This window comes from Muscardinus avellanarius (assembly GCF_963383645.1).
Source record: "Muscardinus avellanarius genome assembly, chromosome: 3".
NCBI lineage: Eukaryota > Metazoa > Chordata > Mammalia > Rodentia > Gliridae > Muscardinus > Muscardinus avellanarius.
In genome coordinates this window covers 62,715,775-62,743,173 of record NC_137788.1, presented here as the reverse complement: position 1 = coordinate 62,743,173, position 27,399 = coordinate 62,715,775, and the positions used below count along the sequence as shown (strand labels likewise).

The following is a 27,399-nucleotide window of genomic DNA, read 5'->3' as shown; positions in this document are numbered from 1 at the left end:
ATTTTAAAAAAGCAGCTGTGTGTGGTGGTACACACTTGCACCACTGGCATTCGGGAGGCTGATAAGAGGATCACAGTTTTTGGACAGCCTCAGCTACTTAGTGAGGCCCTTTGCAACTCCATGAGACCCTGTTTCAAATTAAAGGATAAAAATCTGGGCTGGGGGTGTAGTTCAGGTGTAGAGTGCCCCTGGGTTCCATCTCCAGTAATGCAAAAATAAATGAAAGAAGAAAGAAGAAAAGAAGGAAAGAAGGAAGGAAGGAAGGGAGGGAGGAAGGAAGAAAAAAAGAAAAACCACTATTAGGTTAAGCCCCTGACCTTGATGAAATTAGGAAAATGTATAGATTTTTAGGAGAAACACGGTTATTATTATTAGGATCAGCTTTATAGATCTCCATAGGGTGGTTTCACACAACAGAGAAGAGTGCCTGTGAAGGGGTTCACTCAACCAAAATATTAGTAGAGACAAGACTTTATATTTTGCAAATTAAAAAATAGACACAGTTATCCTGAAAGACATATATTGCCAATGCTGTGCTACAGACATAATGAGATTATAGACAATATTTTCTGGTACCCAGTTGAATCTTTTAGAACTCAAGCTATCTGTCATTTGGAGAAGCTAGTTTTATTAGACTACAGCATATGTGGAGAAGTACATTCAGATAAGTTATAATACTTATAAATGGAACATAATAGGGATTTCACATAGTGCAGACCAATAACATATGGCTCCATTCAGAGAGACAGTAAATAATACGTTGCTAGTAATGGATTCAACCTGGTCACAACAGAACTTGGAATTAACAACCACAGAAGCAGTAACAGCCGGTTTCTGTTCATAATTTACCCTCCTTGAGTAAGGTGTGTGTTTTGAGTGATGGGGGAAAAGGAGGAGGATATTTTCTTACAGCATAATGCACAATATGTTATATCACTTTTCTCATTTTGCAATTTAAAATTTTAAGGAAAAGCCAATGACTATACTTCCAAAGAAAAATTAGCCTCAGACCATTAAAAGGTATAGAATGCAGAGAGACCAAAATAGTAATAAATCCGAGCGTGCCATAGCAGATAAAAGAATTCTATAGTTCTGTCTGGAATGACAATAATTCTATCCAATAGAATAAGCATACATGTTATTTGTTCTATTTTAAACTATTAAGCTTCTTTTTTTAGGTCTGTAGGTTTGGCTTTACAGAATCAAATTATGTTGTGAGATCTAGCAATATAATTCTGACCTTTTAAGTGCAGTATTATAGGCCCTGAACAATGTTTCATGATTTCAATATTATTTTTAAGAATAAAAATTTCAATTTGGATTTTTTCGAATTTTGCACAGTGTCCTATGTATTTTCTGGTGTTTAATGCCCATAACAATCCTATTGTGTCAGTATTGTTTTCTTTGTTCATTTGAAGGGCAATAAATAAAAAATATTACTTCAGATCACATGAAACACAGTGAATCTTTTCCAAAGTCTACATTCTTAATTATATCTTTTTCTACCAGTGTTTTAAATCATCCTCTTCTATTTTATTTTGACAAGGGCATTCATAAGAACATATTTTGAGTTACTTCTTGATATATGTCTAAATCTTCAAGTTGCTACATGGCTTTTAGAAGCCTTTCCATGGCTGATTTATTAAATGCTAGTGGGTGATGTCAAAGTTGGATCATATGTACATGGCATCTTCACTACGTACCAGAGTTCTTTGCTTCATGTATGTGAAACAGATATTTCTCCTTGTAAACAAAGTGAGATTAAAAAACTCTATGGTAATATCTAATAGGACATCATCTAAAATCTGTAGCCTTAGCAAAGTTCTGTTAAATTATTTGTAATTTAGCTATTTTCTACCTTTTTTGATTTTTATTCTTTTTATGATGTCCTGATCTATCTACATATTACATAAAGATGATTGAAACACCATTAAGAATAGACATTAAAGTGACTTTTTCTATACCTTTGCTTTAAATTTCCTAATGGTTTAGGAGCAAAAGGAAAACAATTAGTTTTTAGGATTACAGATCATAATATAAAAGGAAGATAATATGTCAGAAGCAAAGTTTTTAGGTATACTATCACACACAAATAATTTCTCCCATTGGTCTTCGTCCAGTGGATAAAATGATAGTAGATAAAATCCCAAGAACGTTTCTGATTCATAGATGACAGAAAGTTTCATATGGCTTTTCTTCCCTTATCTCTCAATGAAGACTGGCATAACACCAAAGCAATATTTGATAAAGATAACTTCTAGAGGCACCAAAATATGGTGAAGAGGACAATTCTATAATATGCTGGCTTACTTTGAAAAGAAAAAAAGTTAAAATGGTTAGAGAAATGATTAGATTCCCTTTATGTAAACCTTTTTGAATATAATTTCTCTACATGTACTTATGATACAAATTAAACTCCAAAGAAGTCAAAGTTCTATTATGTGGGCGGACCATGGAGCACAGAATATATTGCTGGAAGAGGGCTCTGAGTCACAAAGCTTATCTAATAAAATGTTAAAATGAACCTAACCCTTTCCTCCACTGTAGGACTGAAAGGATTGAGAGATTCTGATGTCAGTGTATAGGAAGGAGCTATGCTTTGTTCTCCATTCCAAGTCAACAATTCATATGTAAATCATTTTAATTTTGACCATTTTAGTGGACTGTAGAAGTATATCAATATGCTTTTGCCTTTACATTTATATAAGGTCAAAGTTAGTTTTTGTAGTATATAGTTATGACTTTTTTTTGTTTTGTTTTGGTGGCACTGGGGTTCCTGGAAACCCCTCTACCTCTGGGCTACACTCCCAGACCTAATTTTATATTTTTATTTGGAAACAGGGTCTCAAGCCAGCGCGGCTGGCTTCGAACCTGCGCGATCCTCCTGTCTCCGCCTCCCAAGCATGGGGATTACAAGCGTGCACCACCACACCCAGCTAGTTATGACTTTTGACAAAGCATATTTATATATCTACCACCTCAATAAGATACAGAAAAGTTTCACAATCCTAGAAAATTCTCTCATACTGCCCTTCTGCAGTCAGTGAGCTTCCCTTCCCTAAGTCCTGGCAAAAAAAAAAACAAAAATAAAAGCAAAACAAAACAATACAAAAAACAAAAAATCTCATTTATTCTCTAACTGTATAATTTTGCCACTTACAAATTTACATAGTATACAAACTTTGGGGTCTAATTTCCTCCATTTGGTAAAATGTATTGAAGATTCATCCATGTGGTGTATATGTGAATAATTTTATTGGCAAATAGTATTAACTGGCAACTAGATGTATCACAATTTGTTTACTTATTCACTGCTTGGAGTATTTTTTGGTTGTTTCTAGACTTTAGGAGTTATAAATAAAGGTAATATAATTACTTGAATACAAGTTTTTGTTTAAATATTTTCACTTTATTCAGGAGCAAGACTTCTAGGTAATCTAGTAAACATATGTTTAATTTTATGAGAACCTGAAAAACTTTTTTCCAAAGTGACTTTACCATTTTACATTGTCACCATCCATGTAGAAGAATTAGAGCTTTTCTAGTCCTTATAACCATAAATCTTTTTTTTTTTTAATTTTGGACTTTCTAATACATATGCAGTAGAATTTTATTCTTGCTTTGCATTGTATTTTCCTAATGACTAATCATGCTCACCATTCTTTGATGACTTTATTTACCATCTGAGACCCCCTCCTTTTCCTTTTTCTTCTTGTAGACTTTTTTTTATTCTAGTACTTGGTATTGAACCCAGCGAATTATGCCTGAAAGCCATACCTCCAATCCAATTTTATTTTTTGTTTTGAAATAAAACTTCCCCAGGTTTCTGGGAGTCTTGATACTTACTGAGGCTTTCCTAGAACCTGCCATCCCAATTATGGGGAAAACAGGCATATACCACCATGCCCAGCTTGAGTATCTCCTTAAGAAACTATCTGTTCAAAATTCTGCCTATTTCTTGTTTGGTTTGTATATTTTTACTGAGTTTTGAGTACTTTAAAAATACATTCTATGTACAAATCCTTTGTCTGATATATAATTTGTTGTTTTCTCTCCTTTATTGACTAAATTTTAATTTAATTAATAATGTCCTCTCATAAGCAAGTTTTTTAAAAAAGTTGGTGAAATCAAATTTATCAATATCTTATGATTTATGCATTTGGTGTCATATCTGAAAACGACTAGCGTAATCCAAAATCAAAGATTTTATCCTTTGGTTTTCTTCTAAAATGTGATTGACATTTATATAAATAATAAATATTGTCTTAATTTTATATTAGATGAAGATGGTTAAGAGTAGATGAGCCTGCCTTTCATCATTAAATATTATGTAGATGAAATTGTCTCATGGAAGTCTTTGTTAAATTGAGAATATTCTTAATTTTTAGTTATCTGAACATTTGTTTTTATCTTGAATATGTAGAGTTTTTAATGGTTTATTTGCATTTATAAATAATGTATGTTATATGTTAATGGAGTAAGTTACATTGTTGACCTTTTTCAGTTGTACAACCAGATTTTTAAAGAATAAACCATACTTAATCAAGGTCTTTCATTTATATTTTGCTGTATATGCTACTGAAAATGTGTTGAAAGATCTCAGATCTCATAGTCTATTTATGTCAGTGGTATTATTTATACCTGTAGCTCTGACATTAGGATATTGATAGCGGCATAAAATTAATTGAGGGGTTTCCTTATTTGTTTTCAGAAAGGACTTGTGTGTGTTTGGTGTTATTTTGCTCTCAAAAGTTTAATGAGCATATGCTCCTAAAGTTTTATGAATGGGTGATATTTAATTATAAATTCAATTTTGTATAATTGAGTATATTGAATATTGAAATATTACCAAGTAATCTTGGAAATTTTTAAAGAAAATTGCTCATTTAATCTAAACTATTGAGTTGTCACATTTTTTTCTTCATACATCTTTAGTAGCTATTCTGTTTTTCTTGGGACTAAAGTAATGCTCTCTCTTTCATATCTGATTTTAGTAACTTGTGTTATCTCTCTTTATATTCTTTGTGTGGCTAATCTTTATTGATTTCAATGATCTTTTAGAGTGTCACCTTTTTTATTCATTTTTCTCAAATGATTCATTATTATAAATTTATCTTACATGCATTGTTATTTTAATGATTCAATTTACTTTAGCTATTTATTCTCCTTTTTTAGTTCCTTAAGGTTGAAGTTTGGAATACTGACTTTGAACATTTATTCTTTTATTACTATTGTTCTATTTTCTTCTGGCTTACATAGTTTCAAACAAATAGTCTATATTCTTATTTCTGTTTCTCAGTAGAAATATGTCTTATTCCTTGTTGCTTTTAAATTTTCTCTTTCCCTCATGTATTCATAATTTGATTATGATGTTGTTTTGTATGGGTTTTGTTTACTTATCCTATTATTTGATTAGCAGATTCTTGGATTTGCTATTGTATCATATGTATCAAATTCAGAAATTTTTATTTTGTGAAATGTTTTTACAGTATACTTTATGGGATTCATAATATCCATATATAAAGCCATTTAATATTTTTCCACATATCACTTAGGGTCTGTTTATCTGTTTGTGTGGTTGTCTGGGTTTTTGTTGTTTTGTTTGTTTGTTTTTTTTTTTTTGTACTTTTTTCCCTCTCTGCTTTCTCCTGAAAAATACTTTATGCTCTTGTACAATAATTTTCATTGCTGCTTTCTCTGTTTCTTATTACTCTATTGATTATTTTCATGTGTTTTTCTTAAATACTTGAATATAGCTATAAAAGGCATCTGACTTTAAAACTTGCCTGATAGTTCTATTATCTCTATCATTTATAGGATTTATTATGTAGACTAATTTTTCCTGAAGGTCACAGAGTCTGGCTTTTTTATTCAATATGTCACTATGTTGTTTTATTGTTGAATGAATAGAATTTATTCATTTAAAGAGTGTTGTACTTTTTCTTATTGAGAGCCATATTAATTGCACATCACGTTGGTCTACTGAACCTGTATCTTAGATTTAAGAAGGAGGTTAATTCTTCAGATTTTCTTTAGTCCTACATCTAAGGCATATGGTCTCTGATGTCTTCATTAAAATTTCTGATGATCACATAGTTGGTGATCAGAAATCAATGTCTCTCCATCTCTTTTGCTCTCTACATAATTTTATCTTATAACCTCCCAGTTGTTCTTTTTACAGCTTTATGAGACTTTTCCCTATAAATATACAGACTAGTACTCAATAAGACAAGAGAACATGTTGCTTTTTATGGAGTTTGACTATGTTCCTTTTCTTAAACCTTTGCATCATAACTTTCATATCTCTTGTCTGCATAAATTTCAACATCCCTTTCCTCACACTTAAAAGATCACTAGGCTCTGGCTTCCATCCACTTACACTGGAGTTTGGGAATTGCCTCTAGATAGAAAGTCATGAAGATCAATCAGGAAACACTTTGCTTCCATTTCTTTAGAGATCATAGCCTGTTCTTGCTGTTATTCAGTGTCTGACAAGAGTTGTCTTAAAGGTTTTGCCCATTTCTGTAGTGGATAACAGCAAGAAATTAAGTTTGGTTATTGTTCAAAAATAGAATACAGAGCAGAAATATATATATATATATATATATATATATATATATATATATAATATTTTAATATTATTTTGCCTTTAGCATCCTAATAATTCCTCAAGTTACAATCCAGATTAATCATATGGGATATGAGTTCTTCTATACTATGATTTCTGCTTATGGGTCTAGACTCACTTATATCTAATCATGAAATTACTGTCATGGCCTAATTGAACTTTTATAACCTTTCTTAAGATTATGGTAGCACAATTATGACTTAATAGCATCATATATTTATTCTAAATGATGGATTTATCAGACTTTACTAAAATTACTTGTTTATTTGTTTGTTTTCTCAATAAACTATAAGCTCCTTGAATAAAATTAATCATGTTTACTGGTTAGAGATCCTGTTGCTATTAATATCCATTGAATGAATGGAAGAATGGAAGAATTGAAGGCAAGAAGAAAGACAGGAGGAAAATAACAAATTATGATCTGAAGATTTCCTTTCAATGACATCTGGTGGGCCTTGAAATTTATATAAAATAAAAGAATCAAGCTTTTTATTTCCTGGATACTTTTATTTGATTCTGAAATCTGTTGCCATCATCTCAGTAGATGCTTTCCATAATTTCATCTACTTCAATACATCCTTCTTTCATTGCTCCCTCAAATTTCTTATTTTCTGTGTTATACAATATTTCTCAAAATTATATTAGCTGATATATTGATGGTGCATTCTCATTAAGATTTTTTTTTGCTTCAGAAAGAATAATTTTTTTCTGAAATTCACTCGTATTATTCAGAAAAATTAATGGCCCCAACAACCTTATACATTACATCATAATATATCTTCTATTGTATTAAAATATATACAAATTACAATTTGTATGTGCGAGTAGAACTACAAAGTATACAGAAAACTGAAATTGATTAATGGCTACCAAAGATGACTATTCTTTGGGAGCTGTGGCTATGTTTTCTTATGTGGTAAAAGACACTTTGCTGACATTTTTCAGGTTAAGGACTAGAGGTAAGAGAATTATTGTAGAGTATAAAGTTGGGTTCAATTTAATCACATGAATCCTTAAAGTGGAAGAGGAAAGCAGAAAAGTAGTTCAGAGATATGAGACTAGATTCAAAGTAGAGAGGCTTAATGCAACATATACTTGTTTGGAAGATAGCGGGCAGGGAATAGAAGCCACAGAATAACAGCCTCTAGAATCTGAGAATGCTCCTCACCCGACAGCCACCAAAGAAATGGGGACTTCAAATACCACTACAGTAGAAACTGAATTCTCCCAACAACTTGAATGTGTAAATAAAAAAGCTCCCAAGAAGTAACCTTGTACACCTAACACTGATTTTAGTTCAGTGAGATCTGTATTTGTTCTATAATCTTGCTTTAAAACATTATCACAATCTTCCTGAAAGGGCACAAATGTATTATGTTACACTTCTGCAGGTCGGAAGTTCAGTACTCCTCACTAGATTTAGAAGTAAAATGTTGTCAAGCAGTATTCCTTTTGGAAGCTTTAAAGGAGAATTAATGTTTGCTGTCAAGAGGAAGGACACTCCTAGTTTCTAGAGATGACAGCTGTCCTTGGCTTATGCCCACTTCCTCCATATTCATAATCAACAATATTTGGTAGAGTCATTTTTATGTCTCTATTTTAAAAATCTTTTCTTCTAATCTTCCCTTCTACTCCCAAATCCTCATGCATTCAAAGATTTGGTTTTGAATCCATTTCGATAATTTGACTTATTTCATACATATATAACATTTGTTTTGTCATATAAGCTAATTACACCAGTAATTAGGATGTGAATATATTTGAGGGACTCATTGTTTTGGTTATCAAAGACTTATATTGGACTTCTGACCTAACGAACTCTATAAGATAATAAATTTGTATAGTTTTGAGCCAGTAGGTTTTGTGGTAACATTTTATGGTAGCCATACAAAACTAATATAAAAAACAGATTAAATTAGCATCTGTATTGTGCTTCACAGTTATAAATAGGAGTTACATATATATATCTTAATTTAGAACATTTTTATTACTACCATTTGCAAATAGAAAAAATTAATGTATTTCAGTCATGTGCAGATCAACATTTAGGCTTCAGAGTGGGTTCTGGATCTTATATCTGTCACTGGGCTCATTAGCAAGGTATTTAAGCACTTTAACTATGATAGTCTTATTTTATCTAGAGAAAACCCACCGTATCTGTGGAGAACTGATTCTAGGACCACTACGGCTGCTAAAGTTTGTCATAAAAATAGCACAATATTCACAAATATTCTGAGTATGTTCTTCAATATATTTTAATCTCCAGATTACTTATAGTATCTAATTAAGTATAATTCTGTCTGTGGAAGTAATTGTTATACCATACTGTTTAGGGAATAATGGCAAGGAAAAAATTGTTCATGTTCCATACAGACACGATCTTTTCTCACTGTATTTTCTTTTGGTATGTGTAATCTGGGAATGGAATCCAGGGGCATTCTAACTCTGAGATACACTCCCAGTCATATTTATTTATTATTTTGAAACAGAATCTCACTAAGTTGCACAGGGCCTCACTAAGTTGCCGAGGCTGGCCACAAACCTGCAATCCTCTTGTCTCAGCCTCCAAAGTACTGGAATTACACGCATACACCACCACACCCGACTTCTCACAATCTTTCAGTCCATTGTCGCTTGAGTGTATGGACTCAGAACCCATACATACAAAGAGCAGACTGAAGATGAATATACTTCTTAAGTTTATTTAAAGTTCACTAAGGAATTAATTTCAAATAAAAATTTGCCTGACAGCTCATACATAATGACTGAATAAAAGGTAAATATTATTAATTTTATTTATGGTGACATGGTTAATCATTATTGGACTAAGAAATCTATCTTTCCTATTGAAATGCCAAATTTATCAGACTATTATGTCTGTTTTATTTAATCATATAGTCAACAAATATAAATGCCACAATAAACAGAATAAACATGGCGTTTTATCTCCCAGATTTATAGAAAAATAGAAAAATAAACATTTTAAAATTGAAAATAAGTAAGTTAATATCAAGTATGTATATATATATATATATATATATATATATATATATATATGTACACACACACACAGGATTAGTATAAACATTCTTGTTTATTTTTCAAGATTTTTTCTTAAAGATTTAATGTGGAGCTACTAGATTGGGAAGTGAGGAAGTCAGAAAAGGTTTCCGGGAGGAGATACTGTTTAAGCAGACACCTGATGGATGAGAAAAATTTAGCCGAATGACTCAGAGTAGAGTGTTCCAGGCAACAGAGAAAAATCCAGCGACGGCATGCTCCCAAAAGGACTTCATCACAGTTGATAGTTTTTATCAGAAGCTTAATGGTAGAAGTACACACAAATACACAAACACACATATACACATATTTGAGAAAGTAAGCTGGCAACATTAAATTGTTATTGAGGATTCAGGTAGAGAAAAAGTGACTCCAACCTGAGGCCAACCTAACCTTCAATTCAATCTTCAATTGTGTAAGACATATGTTGTTAGCTGGGTGTGGTGGCACACAACTGTAATCAAGGTACTTGGGAGGCTGAGACAGGAAGATTGCAGGTTGGAATACAGCCCCAGCAAGATAGTGAGACTCTGAGTAACATACTGAGACCCTGTTTTGAAACAAAATAATAAAAAGGTCTGGGAGTACAGTTTGGCTATTCTTACTGTTTCTTTAAAATATAATGTGAAGACAGAAGAATGAATCCTTGAATATAGTAACTTGTCAGTCTAAATATAATATTTATCTAAATAAAACTCTCTGGCATGACAAAACCTATGCTTTACAACAATTGCCAATGACTATTTTTTTACATTCTTAATATGCATTGCAGTGTTCTAAGCATTTCACTTGTATTAACTCACATCCCACAACAACCACATGAGGCAGGATCTCTTATTATCTTCATATATTTCAGATAAGTAAACTAGAAGATTGAGTATGTTATACAAGGTCCCATAGTTAATAAATCACAGTTTTGTCTAGAACCCAGCCCACATTTCTGACCATTGAGTGTGGTACAATGAATGCACATAAGAGATACTTTTATGGTCTCAAATATGCTATTGGATGTCAAGCTGATGAGAACAAATTACTTTTATAAATTCAAATGAATTATTTCAAGTATATTTTATAAATACATGTGCAGAGTTCCCTTGAAAAATAAATAGCTGTGAGACCCTAAAAACACATCTTTCTGTAAGGCAGCCATGAAAAATGTGATAACTTTCTGAACAAAGGTTTTGAGAAGTGATTGAAGTCACTCTGCAAAGCAATATGCAACCATTGTTGTACCATATGAGTATGTGCACTTGAAGGTTAATACTGAGGCAAGAGCTCCTAGGACAAGTTGGTGAATTCCTTAGGAGGTAAAACTGACAGCATACAGTGACTCACAGATGACTGAGCTCAGAGGTGTTGTCAATGTGAAGCTTTCTGGCTTGAGCAACTGGGTGATGATCAAAGTACTCACTGAGACAAAGAACACAAGAGGAATTGCAGATATGGCAGGGAAGGTAAATCTGATTTGGGATGCACTGTCTTTGAGATGGCTATGAGACAGTCAAGTGACAATGTCATGCTAAATATATGTGTTGGAGACTGAAGATGCAGACAAATGCTAAAGAGACCACTCAGGGACTTGTCAAAATATACTGATAGCAATGAAATGTAAATGAGTAAACAAGATTCCTTGAAAGAGTATACTGAATTAAGAATAAAGAAAAGACAAGACAGAAACAATATTTGAGGGATGTGAGAATGTAAAAGTTTTGTAAAAGTGAAAATAAATATCCAGAGAAGTGAGGAAGACTGATGGTGAATAAAATCTCAGAAATTAAAGGTAGAGAATTTTTTTCCTGAAAATTTTTTCTGAAATATAAAGTTACTCCTGAGAAATACCAATGCTATTACAAACAATTTTTCCATGTAACATAAAGAAATGTTCAAGCTGGGTGGTATTCTAGAGCATGGTGGTACATGCCTAGAATCTCAGTACTTGGGAGGCTAAAACAAGAAGATTGCAGGTTTGAATATATCCTAAGAAACAGACTGAGACTCTCAGCAACCTAGTGAAACCCTGTTTCAAAACAAACAAACAAAAAATGGCTGGGGAGGTGGCTCTGAGATAAATGGTCCTGGATTCAACTTCTAATCCCAGAAGATTAAAAAAAAATTAAACTGCCTCAACAAACCATAAAGCCAAATCAGTTAACAGAAAGATGATATAAAGTATAACTACATCCTATTTATCTACTTACCTTTGAGGATAGTGGAAATATTGGCATCAATGAAAGCTTGTGGAATTTATTTTATATTTCTCTATTTTTTGAGAAAAGTCTATCTCTGCTTGAAAGAGACTAGATACAAAGGAAAACCATTTAGACTGTAGGAGTCACTTTTCTTTTTTCCTCAAAATTGCAATAATGGTTTTGTTAGTGTTCATAATCTCAAAAAGGATCAGTGGTAACCATACAGACTGTTCTCATCCCTGTTACCACTTATCACTTGAAGAGGTCAGCAAAGATGATGACTGTTTTTTGGTACTGGGGATTGAACCGAGGGTGAGTCTACCTCTGAGCTACTCCCAAGCCATATATATATTACTTATTTATTTATATATATTTGTAATTCTTTATTTTGAAACAGGGTCTCACTGAATTGCAGAGGGACTCACTAAGTAGCTGAGACTGACCACAAACCATGATCCTCCTGTCTCAGCCTCCCAAATGTTGGGATTAGAAGTGTGCACCACCATGCCCAGCTAGATGATGACTTTTTAAAATTCTTTTCCTTCAGGATGCTGAAAGGAAAGAGGCAACTCCTTCAAATTTATGCCTTTACTCGATGAGTTTTTAAAAATTTATTTATCAAAGTATTTGCTTTTTCTATAATTTATAAAGTTTTAGGCATTATATTAGAACTAGGGACATGGAAACAGAACGAAACAGAAACTACACTGCACTGAAGGAAAAGGGTAAGACCTATGATTAGAAGTGGGCCACCATACCATCAAGTGTCCACATCTCATCAACATTGATAACAGGCATGCCTGGAGACAATATCACATCACAATGTATAGGTTTATAATAGACAGACTAGTATAACACCTGCCCTACATAAATACTGCAAAATCTTGATTTGGCGAAGGGCTTCATGTCTTAGTTCACTATTTCTTTTCAACCTAGTGTTTCTCTCACATTTGAAGGATAGGTTGAGTTGTATTAAATGTATGAACTGAAATGTCTTACGGTGTATCTTAATGTACTGTTCCCAGAAGGAAAATGTGATCTAAACTAACCATTGTTTAAAGACAGGATTGATTTTCTTACATATATAACTAAGGTAAATATTAACTCATACCCACCATATTTAATGATTTATTTTAGGATTAATAAGAGTGAATCATTCTGATAGGTTTCATTGTATGCCAGGCACTTAGAAGTTCCATTTCTTAAATGTGTGTCACAATTTTAAGTACATAAAAATAAGAATATTCAAGTAATATTTTAATATTAAAAATAAATTAGACCCTTATAAAGTCACTTTCACAGACTTCAATGATAGAACACCTTCTCCCTTGTGATTGGCTTTATTTTGTACTTCGAAATAAGGTCATTTAATTCTGTTGTAATATATCAGCACTCCTCATATTTCATATTAACACTGTTTTTACCTTTGAATCAAATTATATTTTAAATACTCTAATATGAAAATAAGGAATCAGCCCTTTGTATTTCAATTGTTTTTGAAAGCATATTTTAGTATAACATATCTTCACTGGAGAAATGAAAATAAGAGAGAAAGAGGGAGCAAAAGGATATAAATATTCTGTTAATATACTAAAGTCAGGTAAAAGTACTGAGATGAGAAAGAAAAATGAGTACTAAATCATAAGATTTTGGACTGTGAGGATAACTATTTTTTTTCTGTTATGCTTATATCTGGATACCTGTAACAGTTTATCAATCAACTACCATCTCTGAAGTTTAACTCTGCCCCAGGCACAACTTGGATTAGCTAGATAAATGGATATGTAACAATTCTAAACACTCAAGGCTTTGATTAACAAAGTTAAAGTTACTTGGATGGCAGACAGTGCAACATCTATCCATTGGCCCCAGAAAAGGGAACCTATAGGGAAAGAAATTAATTGACATGGATTTTAGATTTGGAAGGTCATAACTAAATTTTATTTGTTTTTTTTTGTGTGTTTAAATGGCCTTGATATTTCTTTTTTTTAACAATTTTTTTATTGAACATAAATAGTATACATTTACACTATATTTGGTGCCCTCTCCCCCCCCGCCCCCGTTTTCCCTTCCCCCCTCCCACCAATGGTTGTCCAGGTTAACCATGTCTTATTCATAATTTTACACATGTTCAGGTGTAGACCCTCATTAATCAAGATCGGCCTTACTCCTCTCCTATCTTACCATCCAAACTTAGCTAGTATTTCCCCTTCAATATCTGGAGTCCCACCGGTATCCTTTGTGTTTCCTAGTTTGGGCATATTAGAGGAAACATGTGTATCTTCTTCTGTGCTTGGCTGATCTCACTTAACATAATGTTTCCAGGGCTTTCCATCTTCTTGCAAATGATATAATTTTGTTCTTCTTTATGGCTGAATAGAATTCCATTGTGTGTATTTCCCACAGTTTTTCTATCTATTCATCTGTTGTTGGAGATCTGGGTTGGTTCCATATTTTGGCTATTACAAATTGTGCTGCTATGAACATAGGTATGCATATGTTGCTGTAGTTCTCTGAATTCAACCCCTTTGGAAAGATACCCAGGAGTGGTATAGCTGGATCATATGGTGGATCTATTCCCACCTTTCTCAGGAATCTCCACACAGATCTCTATAGTGGTTGAACTAGTTTGCATTCCCACCAACAATGTAAAAGAGTTCCTCTTTCCCCACATCCTCGCCAGCATTTGTTGTTGTTTGATTTCTTTATGGTTGCTACTCTGACTGGGGTTAGATAAACCTAACCCAATTTTATTTGTTTTAAAATTAAATTGTCTTATTAGTTTCCTAACACCTATGTCATTACAATAGTTTTGGTAAGACCAGTAAGATGGAGACAAAAATAACATTGACTTTTGGAAGTCACTTAATGGAAGTATTGCTTTGCCTCCAATTCCCTTTTGTATCCATTGAAATGTGAATTTTCAAGGCCTGTACAAAGAGGGAAAAGGTTCGCTGCTCTTGAAATTCACACATGCAATCTTTCTTTGCCATACCTCTGGTAATCAGGGTCCCTAATGTCCAATCGTTCTCTGCTTTCAATTAAATTAAAGTTCCATTATTAAAGAAAGAAGACTATTTCAAATATCATTCACTCAGGGATATTCTTTTATCTGTGATTATATATTTCTATTTTAAATCAACTACTATTTTTAGTCAAATAGAATGCTTTCCCTGGAATATCGCAAACTAAAGATAGCTTTGTTTTTATAACCACTTAACTTCTAATTTGGAAGGTATACATTTTTTCCCCTGAACTTTATTGGGAGATTTATATATAGTATTTACAGCATAATTTTCTTAGCAAGATTAATAATTTTAGAAATAGAAATGTGGTAATGGTTTTATAGATCTGTATACTCTTATCAAGCCTTCTGGCTTGAAACCTCCAGTATAGGTAAGAGATTTCTCCCAGAAGAAAAGTAACATTTAGTTAGGTTAGGTGTCAAATTGCTAGCTTACACTGTATAAAAGTCAATATGTACCAAGTCATATTAGTGAATTTCATCTACACTGAGAGGAGGTTGTTGAACTCAATTACAGAAATGTGCAGAGCTCTATTTGATGTGTGAGGAGGTTAGGAGACCACAATCAATTAAAAAGAACACATGTATATCCTGTTCTGGGAAAACAGTTGTTTTAGTATCCCTTGTTCTGCTATTGCTTTATTTATCTGAATTTTCCTCTGAACACAGAAGAACAAAGTCTATAATAATCCCCCAGTTCCATTTGGTATTGTTTGTTTTGTCAGCAATATCTAGTAGGAAGTCATGAATTTGTATTTTACTTGAATAAAGCCTCAGGCTGCTACAATTAAATATGCTGTATTTTTTGTAGCAAAATCATTTGAAAATGGACAATATTTGGACATTTATGGAATTACAAGGGACCAGGCTGGGGAATATGAATGCAGTGCGGAAAACGATGTGTCATTCCCAGATGTGAAAAAAGTGAAGATCATCGTAAACTGTAAGTCTCATCACGATTTATCACAATACCTTCTAAGGAAAGATTCAGCGATGTAAAAAAAAAAAAAAACCATTTGAAATTGTTGTTGCTGCTCTTTCAAAGGTGGCTTGATAAATACCACCTGCTGATGGTGAAAATGTGTACATGTAGGAATATTGATCAAATTGTTTTATGTAGCACCGACTGTCACAACTAATTCCTCAGTAATTCAGTTTGATGTATAGACTGAAAGGTTTCCAATGTTGTCCTTGTCCCCAGAATTTGATACCCTTCTCTCTAAAGCACTGTAGTCACCCGCTGTTTTCTTCCTCATGAATTTTCTTGGAGGGCACTAGGACTAGCTCCCAGTCGGACATGATAGGGATGAAGTGTGCTGGTCTCTACTCAAAGAGAAGAGCTGTAGTGTGATGCTTATATTACTTGGTTATTTAATTCCATTTAATTCAGAAGATATTGAGTGATTTAAGAAATTATTCCCAGGAACATCATTATTATCAAGTTAGAATATAAGTTAGATATTTGCAGAACCATCCCTGCTATTATTTTGTACCCTTCCTCTGATGCCTCCAAATATTTAAGATACTTTTCTAATAATACTCTATGGTTCATCTTATTATCCCAATAGAAATGACTAGAGAAGTATTTATCTTTCTCTTAAAATGTCTGCATTGTTTAACTTCCTCAAATAAAACATTTATATAATGGTATTTTACTAAAAGTGTATACATGTTACATCCTGCATTTTTTTCATTTGATTTCAACATTTTTCTACACTTGGCCCTTGCAAATAATGTGTACGTTATTATACAAAAAATACCCCAAAAGGAATTGTTCCAAATATATCCAGAAATTCTAAAACTAATCAGTAGTTATTTTATATTAATATGAGTCTTTCAGTCTCTTGGGACAAAAGAAACTTTTGAAACATGCCTAGCACTCGAACTTCCTACCAGAGTAAATTATTGTCATCAACTAGTGACTAATCTATACACTTGGGGTTGTACTTTTCCTATTAAACTGAACAGATGTGCCTGATATCATATTAGGAAGCAGATTCTAGTTTCTGGAGCAGGACTTACCAGAGCACTCTGCACATAAACCACAGTGGAATAGTAGGATCACCCAAGAAGCTCAATACACATGGGATATTTCTGGGCACCACATCAGCCCTATCAAATTGGAATCCTTGAGATGTACGGCCTAGACTTATTTGTTTTGATAAATTCCCATGATTCTCAAGACTTATTGCAGAGGGCTGCTCACCCTTCTGTAACTCTCAGAAATAAAGGTTAGCAAACAAGAAGAAATCTCAATAATTTTGTCACTGACCATATTTACATGAATATATGTGTAGCACTTTTGTTATTGTTGTTGTTGGAGAGCTGGAGGATTGGGAAGAGAGAAAAAGGGCAATTGAGGAGTACTAATTTTAGCAGTGAGCACTGGAAAATGAAAAGTAGAATTAAAGGTGTCAAATAAGCCAGGCACCCAGCCCAGCAGCACAGCCGGATCCTGAACTTTTACCCAAGAGATATTTAGAAGGATGTCTGTTAACAGGTGGCATTGAAAAACCACACTGCTGCATAGATTTGCATAGGCCCATACATCATGCATAATCTCCACTGTCCTTGGTTTTAACATACTATTTTTATCTCTCTAACTTTGGCTCATTGCCAATTACATTTTTTAAAAATGATGTTCTTAATTGCAAGTTATTATTTAGAAAGATATTTTATTTTAGATTATAGTGATGTGTATTTTTAAATTATGAAAACAGCATGGTTAATATAGCCCAAATATCTGTGTGGTTTAACTCACATTATTATTTTTTAAATTTACTGGTGCATCACAATCATACATCATTATGAGGTAACAGATGATAGAGGCATATGTGTACACATCACTCATTTAGTCCTTCCCCAATTCCCACCTCATTCCCTCCCACCTCCCTCCTTCTCCTCTTTGCGAGACTGAGACTATTAACTGACTTTGAACTGTTTGTGAATGTACATCGTTTGTATTAGGGTGCTTCCTCCTTCCCCCTCCCACCTCCCTCAGATAGGTCACTTTCTTTACTCAACTAAAGTTTCTCCTTTAACCAATTATTGTTTAATCTGATTCTTTATTTTCCTTAAAAAGTATCGATTTTAGACTGAGAAAGATTAAGGCAAGGAGGCAGAAATTGGAGAGAAGTTAATAGAAAGAAAGACATATTCACTCAATTAAATAATCCTCTAAAGGGGCTAGGTAGAGAAGAAAGTCCATCCTATAAAGTAAAAGGACAAAAATTGGGAAAATAAGATGTTGATAACTATGAAACTTCTTCCAGTTTCATGGATGCTGTCAGAAGATAGAGACAAAGGACAGAATTTTGTTCCTAGTAGTAGTAGTAGTGAGAGTATGTCATTTTCTTACATTGGTTCCTCAATCTCCAGTTACTACAGGCTGATATGATGAAGACTAGGTAACAACCCTACACACAGTGGGCCTGTGCCATAGTTGAAGCACCCTGAGCTTCGACACTCAATTTCTTTATAATGGCAGAAAAAAACCTGCTTTTTATTATAGGAAAAATGATCATTATTGTGTTGGACTTTAAACACATCTGCCTGCACTCCACATAGAAAACTATTTCTAAGATGGTGAAAAGTTTGTGAAGAACAAAGTCTATCAATTTCTCTGCTTGCAAGATGCGCAGAAACCAGAGGCTCAGTAACTATAACACAGAGGGGAACAGGAAAGTTTGGAGCAAAATTACGTTAGCTAGAGAAGGTGCTTTAGTGTCTGCTGAAGAGATATCAGAAACTTTAAAATAGGTAGTATAGACAACTCAGTTAATCACTTTAACATAAGAAGGAAAACAGGAAAAAAAGAGAAAAGTTAGGAAAAAAAGGCAGGGAAATACTTTTAAACTTATTACATAGACTACATTTTTAAAGGACTAACTTCAGGCAGATATAGTCATAAGAAGAGGTATTACGGCAGACATAATATTAATTTATCTCACATTAAAATGGACTCAACAGGCTTTTTAAATGATTTTAAACAATTGATTTCATCTTTTGCCTTTCTCTGAATTATACCTTTAATAACTCATTTTTATAATTATTCCGTGAATAATTTTATACTGATTGTGTTTAACTGCAATAATTGAGCTTAATACGAATTGTGTTGTTTAATACTGATGTCACACATCTACATGTGATATCTAAGGTGCATAGGTACGTGAGTGTGAATATATGCATATATGTTCCTAATTGTGATAAAGTTTGCGAAATGTTAATTTTGTGAAAATTGTCTCTTTAAAAGTCAAAGATCGAGAGCTACCTATAGATTTTACTGAGCTGATTTCCCAAAGGAAATTAGCTAAGGCCCACCGAATCAACTTTAGTTCATCAAAGCCCAGAACTGAGCACAGTGGTCTATGCTGCCAGCGCGAGCTGCACATCCCTTGATAACCATGGGTTCCCTGAAGATGGAAATCATGCCAGGCTCAAGGCAGCCCTCCTTCCATTGCCATTAATCAATATTGATTGTGCATATGGAATTGCAGTAGCTCTGTGGGTTATAATTTGAAGTGAAACTCTGTCCTTTTTCCCAAATGGGGCTCAAGATGAAATGTAATAAATTTTCATAAGCTCCCGTATGTTCAGATATGTGGTAAGTCAATTTGAGAAAGTGATTTAGGTCCCCTGCAAGTTTAAAATATCTAATGTTTCGCTATTTGTCTATATGCCACATTTATTATATATAGAAAACACACATAAAATAAATGACATCATATCTGGCACATACTTTATACTTAACACCACTATAATATGAATTTCTATTCATTTTAAATAACAATTTGGTGAGATGCTTAATATAATTGGCATTTTATAGAGATTGGTTTTATTTATCGATTGAGTAAATCAGTTTGAGTTATTTATATAATGCCTTATTATAGAGAAAGAAGAAAAGTTGTGGACCACTAACGGTTAATGCAAAGAATTATTTCTGAATTTGGGAATTGTAAGTGATTATCCTCCTTTTATTTATCTGTATATAGTGTTATTATCATTGTGTGTTTGTGTATTTCTTGTCAAATTGAAAAACAAACAATAATAATGAAAAAAGAATCATGTAGCTTATCAAAACTACTAGATCTTGGGAGACTAAAGCAGAGAAGGATTTTAGAGCCTTTGCTAAACCAGAGGAAGCTAGTGGATTTAGATTTGGACAGATTCACCATTTGGTTTGCATGTGTGTTCCATCCTTAGCGGCAGCTGAGTTTCTGTATTTTTTATTGTTAACTACAAAATGGAGAATGCCTAAGTTTTAGAAAGCTCAGAGATTTTACTGAATGGGGGGGAAAAAAAACAGGAACCAGTAAAGGTCTTTGAATAAATAAAAGATCAGAATTTTAGAATATCAACAAAAGTGACTCTTTGGAAACCAAATCTAGAATCTAGACAATTTATAAAGTATGATAGAATAATCAATCATATAAAATACATCTATTCAGAAAAGCAGAATCCCAGGTCTTCCAGCTTAGAAGATCTAGTCCTATGTATGGGGTACTCTGACTTTGTGATCTCTTTTTCTCTACGCTTTTTAATGTATTCTTTAAGTTAAGCGTGACTGTTTCGGAAATGTAGCTCTTCTAGTCAGATATAATTTACTTCGCTGCAATTACTAACAGATAATTTACCATTTCATAGTTAACTGTGCTTTGAAACTTTGAACAAGGTTTAGTTTATCTGAGTTACAGTTTCTACCTTCATAAGTTCAAGGCAATAATATACTATACATATAAAAATTTTACAAATGTGTAATTTTATACAAATAAACATAAGCTTAATATGCCTTAGAATGTAAGCTCTATGTGGAAAAAGGTTTTTTGGTTTTTGAAACTTGATATGCTCTTGTCACTTAGAATAGTACCTGGCCCAGGCAAGACACTCAAAATATAATTGTTAAATAATGAGTGATCTAAGAGATTAGAGTCTCCCATGTGAATCACTCTATTAAGCAAAATTCTTTTGCCTAGTAGATTTTTTCTCTCCTAGGAAAATGAATAGGTGGTGTGTGACTAACTTTCTTCTGATATTTTTTATTTTTTTTTCTTTTTTTTTTTTTTTTTTTTTTTTTTGTGTGTGTGTGTGTGTGTGTGTGTGTTACTGGGGGTTGACCCCAGTGACATTCTACCTCCCAGCTAACTCCCTAGCCCGATTTTTTATTCTTTATTTTGAAAAGAGGGTATCACTAAGTTGCACAGGGCCTCACTAAGTAGCTGAGGCTGGCCATGAGCCTGTGATTCTCCTGTCTCAGCCTCCTAAGTACTGGGAATACAAGTGTGTGCCGCTGCCACACCTGGCTCAGATACTATTTTTTCTACAAAAATTTCCAGGTAGATTCCATAAAGATAATCTGATGTTTATATAGATCATACTTTCAATCAGAAATAAGCACTAATTCTGTAATTTTACAGAAAAAACAATTGAAGTACAATGAGATTAAAACATGTAATAACTTCCCTAATTTTCAAGAACTAAATAAATATGAATATCAAAAGCTATTAACTAAGTAAAAAATATAGGATCAAGCATATTGAGGTGAAAAAGTTTTCAATTATATAGTCATATTCATATATTGACCATTTTACTTTATATCAGAAATGGTTTTGTATACAGTTTTCAGTAAAAGGAAATAATAATAAGTAATAAGTAATTCCTATGGTCAAATAAATAGTAAGAACATTTTTGGGTGTGCTGTGAACTAAATTTTTATCCAATATATTACAAGCACATATTTGTGTGTTATTTTGCACCTGCTACATATTCATTTATGCAAATGTGCACTTTATCTTTCAATATAACTAGCTCCAAACATGTGGAATAGAATGTTCCAATTAGTATAACTTAGTGCAGTTGTATCAAGTCCTGAAATGAAGGCCCACAGGGAAGAGATAGGAAGAAGAGAAGGTTTTTAGAGAAAAGACCAGTTTTCTCATGCTATTCATAACATTTTCTTTAAAATTCTGGTCAATTCAGGTAGACCTGTCAAATTTAAGAATAGAAAAAAATTTTCAGATGACTAGTAGCCACCACCTTAAATAAATAAAAAGAAAATTGTGGCATTCAGAATTTAAATGGAGCAAAGGCCCTTTTGTGAGACCACAAACAAAACCAGCATTGATTGAAATTGTAGTCCCCACCTTAGTTTTTATTTATGGCTGCATATTATAGTCCATTTTATTTTCTGTTCACTTCATCTTTAACATGAAAGATGCTTATAATTTAGGCCATTTTATGTTTCCTTTTGCATTGCTGTATTTTGTTTCCTTAAAGCAAATGAAGACTTATTTAACCATAACAATTCAGAGCAAAATTGTACATATAGTCGCCTTCTATATAGAGTTCTAGTTTATATTCTATCTCGAGGATAATAAGGAAGCACTACAGTATTACCTACAGCTATACAGTACATATATATGAATACATATATTCACTTAGTTATTTACGTATTGGTTACCATGAGACAATAATAGTTCTAGAATCTGTTATACTGGTCTTTTGCATGTTCATTATCTAGGAAAGGAAAAGGAAAAATAAACCTGAATAGTTCTAACACAACATGACAAGTGTTTTGATAAACCAATATAAGGTGTTATGCAAGACTATCAAAAATACACCAAACACAGCCCTGAGGTGTCACTGAATCTGTCGAAAGGGCCTTGACCCTAATGGAGTTTGAAGGATGAAATTAAACTTGACAGATATTTAAAGAAAACAAACAATAAAAAAAGAAAAAGAATTGGAAAGCAATGGCATTGGTTTGTCCTCATCAGAATCAGGAGACAGGGCATCCTCTGTGATTCAGACCACAATGAAATAGGAAACAGAAAGTCAGGAAGATGGGTACCAGAAGGGAAAGAAAGACCAAATTAGGTGAAAGTTAACTAATTCCACACAAAGATACTTAGATCGAGCTCTTCATAATAAAAAAGAATAGATTTGAGTTGATAGAACTATTCATAAATACATATGAATATTAAATAAATTTATTTATTTATTTATTTATGTATTTATTTATTTATGTATTTATTTATTTATTTATTTATTTATTTATTTATTTATTTTGATGGTACTGGGGTTCCTGGAAGCCCTTCTACCTCTGGGCTACACTCCCAGATCTATTTTTTGTTTTTTGAAACAGTGTCTCCTAAGCCAGCGGCTGGCTTCGAACCAGCGCAATCCTCCTGTCTCCTCCTCCCAAGTGCGGGGATTATAAGCGTGTGCCACCACGCCCGGCTTAAATAAATGTATTTAAATATTTGTATTTCCTACACCTGTGGCAAATTCATAGAAGCTTTTTGTTTTTCCATGGCAAGGTAGGGACGATGATGCAAATGGTAATGCTGAGGGAAATAACTCCCAGTAAAAGAGATACGAGAAGCTAAGAAATCTAAAGGGAAATCCCTGAAGTTTTTGAACAGTGAATATTAGAAACATATGGATAATCACCCCACAAGCATGTTTTTAGTAAAACATTTCTTCCCAACAGGATAACATAAAAAACTAAGATTTTTTTTTCTTTTTCCTTTGAGACTTTCATGATATAAAAATTTCAAATCTAATTCTATGCTTTATATAATTCTTCACCTGAAGTAAATTTTTGTTATTAAACATATGATTGAGGAATATGTTATTTCTATTGTTGAGAAAGACATATATGACCCTTTGTTTTAAATTTTACACAGATGCTTCAATTAATGGCTAGTGCCCCAAGACTCTTGTTATATAATGAGTGTGGGACTCATGTGAATCTCAATATATTCTCCCAAACTTTTATCTAAATTTTGAAAGGAGTTTTAGTGTGAAGTGTCTATGAGTTATCTTTCCCCCTTTTTGTTTATGGAAAAATCAAAGTGAGCCTTGTAGTAATGACATTTGCATAGTTTTACTATTCTACTCTTTCTATAAGTGAAGGGTGAAATACTTTCACTGCTTTAATACTTGTTAGATAAGAATCTGTGTTTGGTTTTATTTATAGTTCTTTTTTGGTTGACATTCATCACTTCAAGAAAAAAATATTATAGAAAGTAGTCGATAAAATAAGAGTTTGACCATCTGCTAGCACTAAGCAAACAATTTCTAAAAGGGTGAAAATGATACTCTGGGTTGAAAATGACTTCATGATAAACTTAAAAAACAGTGTAATTCATGTCATAGTCAACCACTAAGCCAAGCATGAGAGAGAGGGATGGGGAGGGAGTGGGGTTCAGATTGGGTGGGAGCTGGCTGGGTGATATGTGCATTTATCTCTACACAAGTTTTTTGCTTCATCGTGTGTATAAATACAATGCACCGGCCGGGCGTGGTGGCACACGCTTGTAATCCCTGCGCTTGAGAGGCAGAGACAGGAGGATCACGCAGGCTCGAAGCCAGCCGCACTGGCGTAAGAGACCCTATTTCAAAAATATAAAGTAGGTCTGGGAGTGCAGCCTGGAGGTAGAAGGGCTTCCAGGAACCCCAGTACCACACACATACACACAAAATAAATAAATAAATAAATAAATAAATAAATAAATAAATACAGTGCACCAATAAAAAAATATTGTTAAAAAGTGTTAAAAGTCAGGAAACAAAAACAAATCATTATACACACAAACACACATGCACACACACACACATACACACATTGTGATGGTGTACTCATCTAAATTTACTTTCTCATGTTCTAGTGAACAGAGCATCAGACCAAATATCACAAAGTGAATCCTTCTGAATATATTCTTCAAAGTGATCTCAAAGTTGCAAACCTTGCATTAGTCCCTACAAACATAGAATTTATAAATCTATATTTACCTAAATCCAGCTTTATCAGCATGCTCCCACAAATATAAAAAAAGTAATTTATGGAATAAAGTTATTTTAACTGAAGCCTTAAGAACCCTTCATAAAATGGAGCAACATGGAATTAATCTTGGGTCTTTGCCACATCATCATGATTGAGCTTCACAGGAATCACCAAATATATTGTACTAATTTAAGTGCTCCATGTATGTGTGTATATGTGTACAAAATTAGAAATGAAATGATTAGGGGAAGAGTATGGTAGAAATAACATAAATAAAGGCAATATGTAGAAAAATGTGATAGAAAAAATAGGAACAAAAGCACCTAAATTGAAGGCAGATATTATACATTTGAGCTTGCTTACCGAGTTCCCACTCATTTCTTTCTTCATTTATTCATTCATTGCCTTTCTTCCTCTATCTCTGTCTTTCTCTCTCTCTCTTTCTCACTGTCATTAGCATATCACCACCTTTTTTTGGGTGGGCTTTTTTGGTTTTTCTTTTTCCTTATCAATATATAAATATGTACACTGTGATAATATACTCATCGAATATTCTTTTTATCCTTATATTTCTTCACATGTATAGCAATTCCTTGTGAAAGTCATTCATATAATAAGAAGTAGTAAGTTTTTTAGTTTTTCTCATAATAATAATAATATATCAGTAATTATGGCATAATAATAGTCTTTCCCTTTTAAACTTTTATTGGTGCATTATAGTCTCACATCATAATGCAGTTCATAGTGACGTGTCTGCACCCAGCACTTGGTGGGCTTTCCTCTGGCTCCCTCTGCATTCTTCCGCTTCCTCATACAGGGTATTGAAGTTGCCACTGGTATTCTCACATAGGCACATAAGGTCAATGAAAGTGATTCCTTCATTAATCCTCCCTCCCCCATTCTCACTCATAGACTCTTCACACTAAAACTCCTTCTTGACAGCAAATTTAATATACAGATTTTAGAATAACCACTCACAAAAAATGCTGAGTTGTTCAGTCTGTATTATATTTTCTTAAAAATAAATAGCTATAATTTGTCTTTGGAAGTTTACTAGGCAATAATAAAATTTTAAGTTTAGAGATGACAGAATAAATAGAATAAGATAACAGAAAGGCAGAGATCTGAATTCTATTTTTAACTCGGTTACTTAACCAGTTATATAACTTTGGACCAAAAACTGTAAATTTATTCATCTCAAGTTTTTTTTTTTTTTTTTTTTGGTTGTACTGGGGTTCCTGGAAACCCTTCTACCTCCAGGCTACACTCCCAGCCACCCATTTTTTATATTTTTATTTGGAAACAGGGTCTCTTAAACCAGCGAGGCTGGCTTCGAACCTGCGCGATCCTCCTGTCTCCACCTCCCAAGCGCGGGGATTACAAGCGTGCGCCACCACGCCCGGCTGTTCATCTCAATTTTAAATGAGGGAACCACACTATAGTGTCATTGTGGAGATTCTGATATGTTTCTCTAATAAGTACCTGAGCTTTTCAGAGACTGTAAAGAGTCAAGTATGAACAGGCAGGGAGCAAAGGCTTAGAGCAACTGCTTGACTTCACTGTTAAATGATTCTAATGTACTTTGGCTTTGTGAATTCTTTTAGAAAATTTTGAAGAGGATAATTTAGTTCTCTCATACATTGTTTGAAAATTTAGACAAAGGTTTTGTCTGTTTCCATGTAATTTATTAAAAGGACAAATGCAGCAATAGAGCAATGAATCTCCAAGAACTTCAAAACGGGAGTGCTGTTTCTGCAGTGCAGTGTGGGTAACAAAGGCCGTACTTAGAATCTGAAAAACCTGAGTTCTAATTCTGGTTCAGTCATTTGTTAACTATGGAAGACTTGTGAAATAAACCTCTCAGGGGCTCAGTTACCCTATGTAAAAAGCTGGAGACGATTGTACCCACCTTACAGATCTGTTGTAAAGACTGTTAGAATTAATGTAGAACAACAGAGTGACTATACAAGGCCAGTAGTTTTCTATATCAAAATTATTAGTGTATAACACTCATCATATCACACTGCTTTATTTGTTTCTTCTGTGGCCCTTGAGTTCTTTGAGAAGGGAGCGTCCTCTAATTCCCCTCTGAGTTTGAGGCAGTATGACATGGTAGTCACAAGTTCAGGCTCGAGATCTGGTCACCATATACATGAATCCTAACTCTGCCAGTTACTATTATGTGAACTTGGTCAGGATAATAATTAACATTTGTGTGTGTCAGTTTCTTCAACTGCAAAGTGGGAGGCATGAAGATAAATTGTGGTGATATGCTTAGTGCATATTATTAATAATCATAAATTTTCATAGTGCCTGATGATAAACTTTTGTCCGTTGAATAAATAAGCACATTAAAAATAAACATATATGGAATTCTACAGTGGGTAAATTGTAGAGTCACCCCAATTTTTCCATCCTATGTATGTATACAATTGAATCTAGATAGTTTTGAAAATAAGATCACAGGGCTCACAGAAGGACTTGGACAGGAACATTAAAATACTGATTCAAGGTCTAAGGCTATCTTCATGATACCAGCCTGCCTCCATGTAAATTGAAAATGGAACCTAATTATTTTATATAAACTGTGTAACCTCCAGAGACTTTTTAGGAAGATAGTAGAAGCTGAAGGATGAGAAGATGGAATCACTGTGTGGAATGAAAGATTTGAATCACCAGAATGTGCAACAGTGCTGTCAGAATAGCCGGCACT

The 27,399-nt window shown here is 33.4% G+C and overlaps 1 protein-coding gene across 1 annotated transcript in view; it reads left to right on the top strand.

Moving 5' to 3' along the window:
- NEGR1 (neuronal growth regulator 1) overlaps positions 1 to 27,399 on the top strand; it is a gene marked incomplete at both ends in the record, with an annotated part of 888,972 nt that overhangs the window by 577,231 nt on the left and 284,342 nt on the right. The window contains one exon of the mRNA XM_080692943.1: positions 15,714 to 15,845. Within this exon, the coding sequence (XP_080549069.1) occupies positions 15,714 to 15,845 (132 nt within the window). The remainder of the gene's footprint in view (positions 1 to 15,713; positions 15,846 to 27,399) is intronic.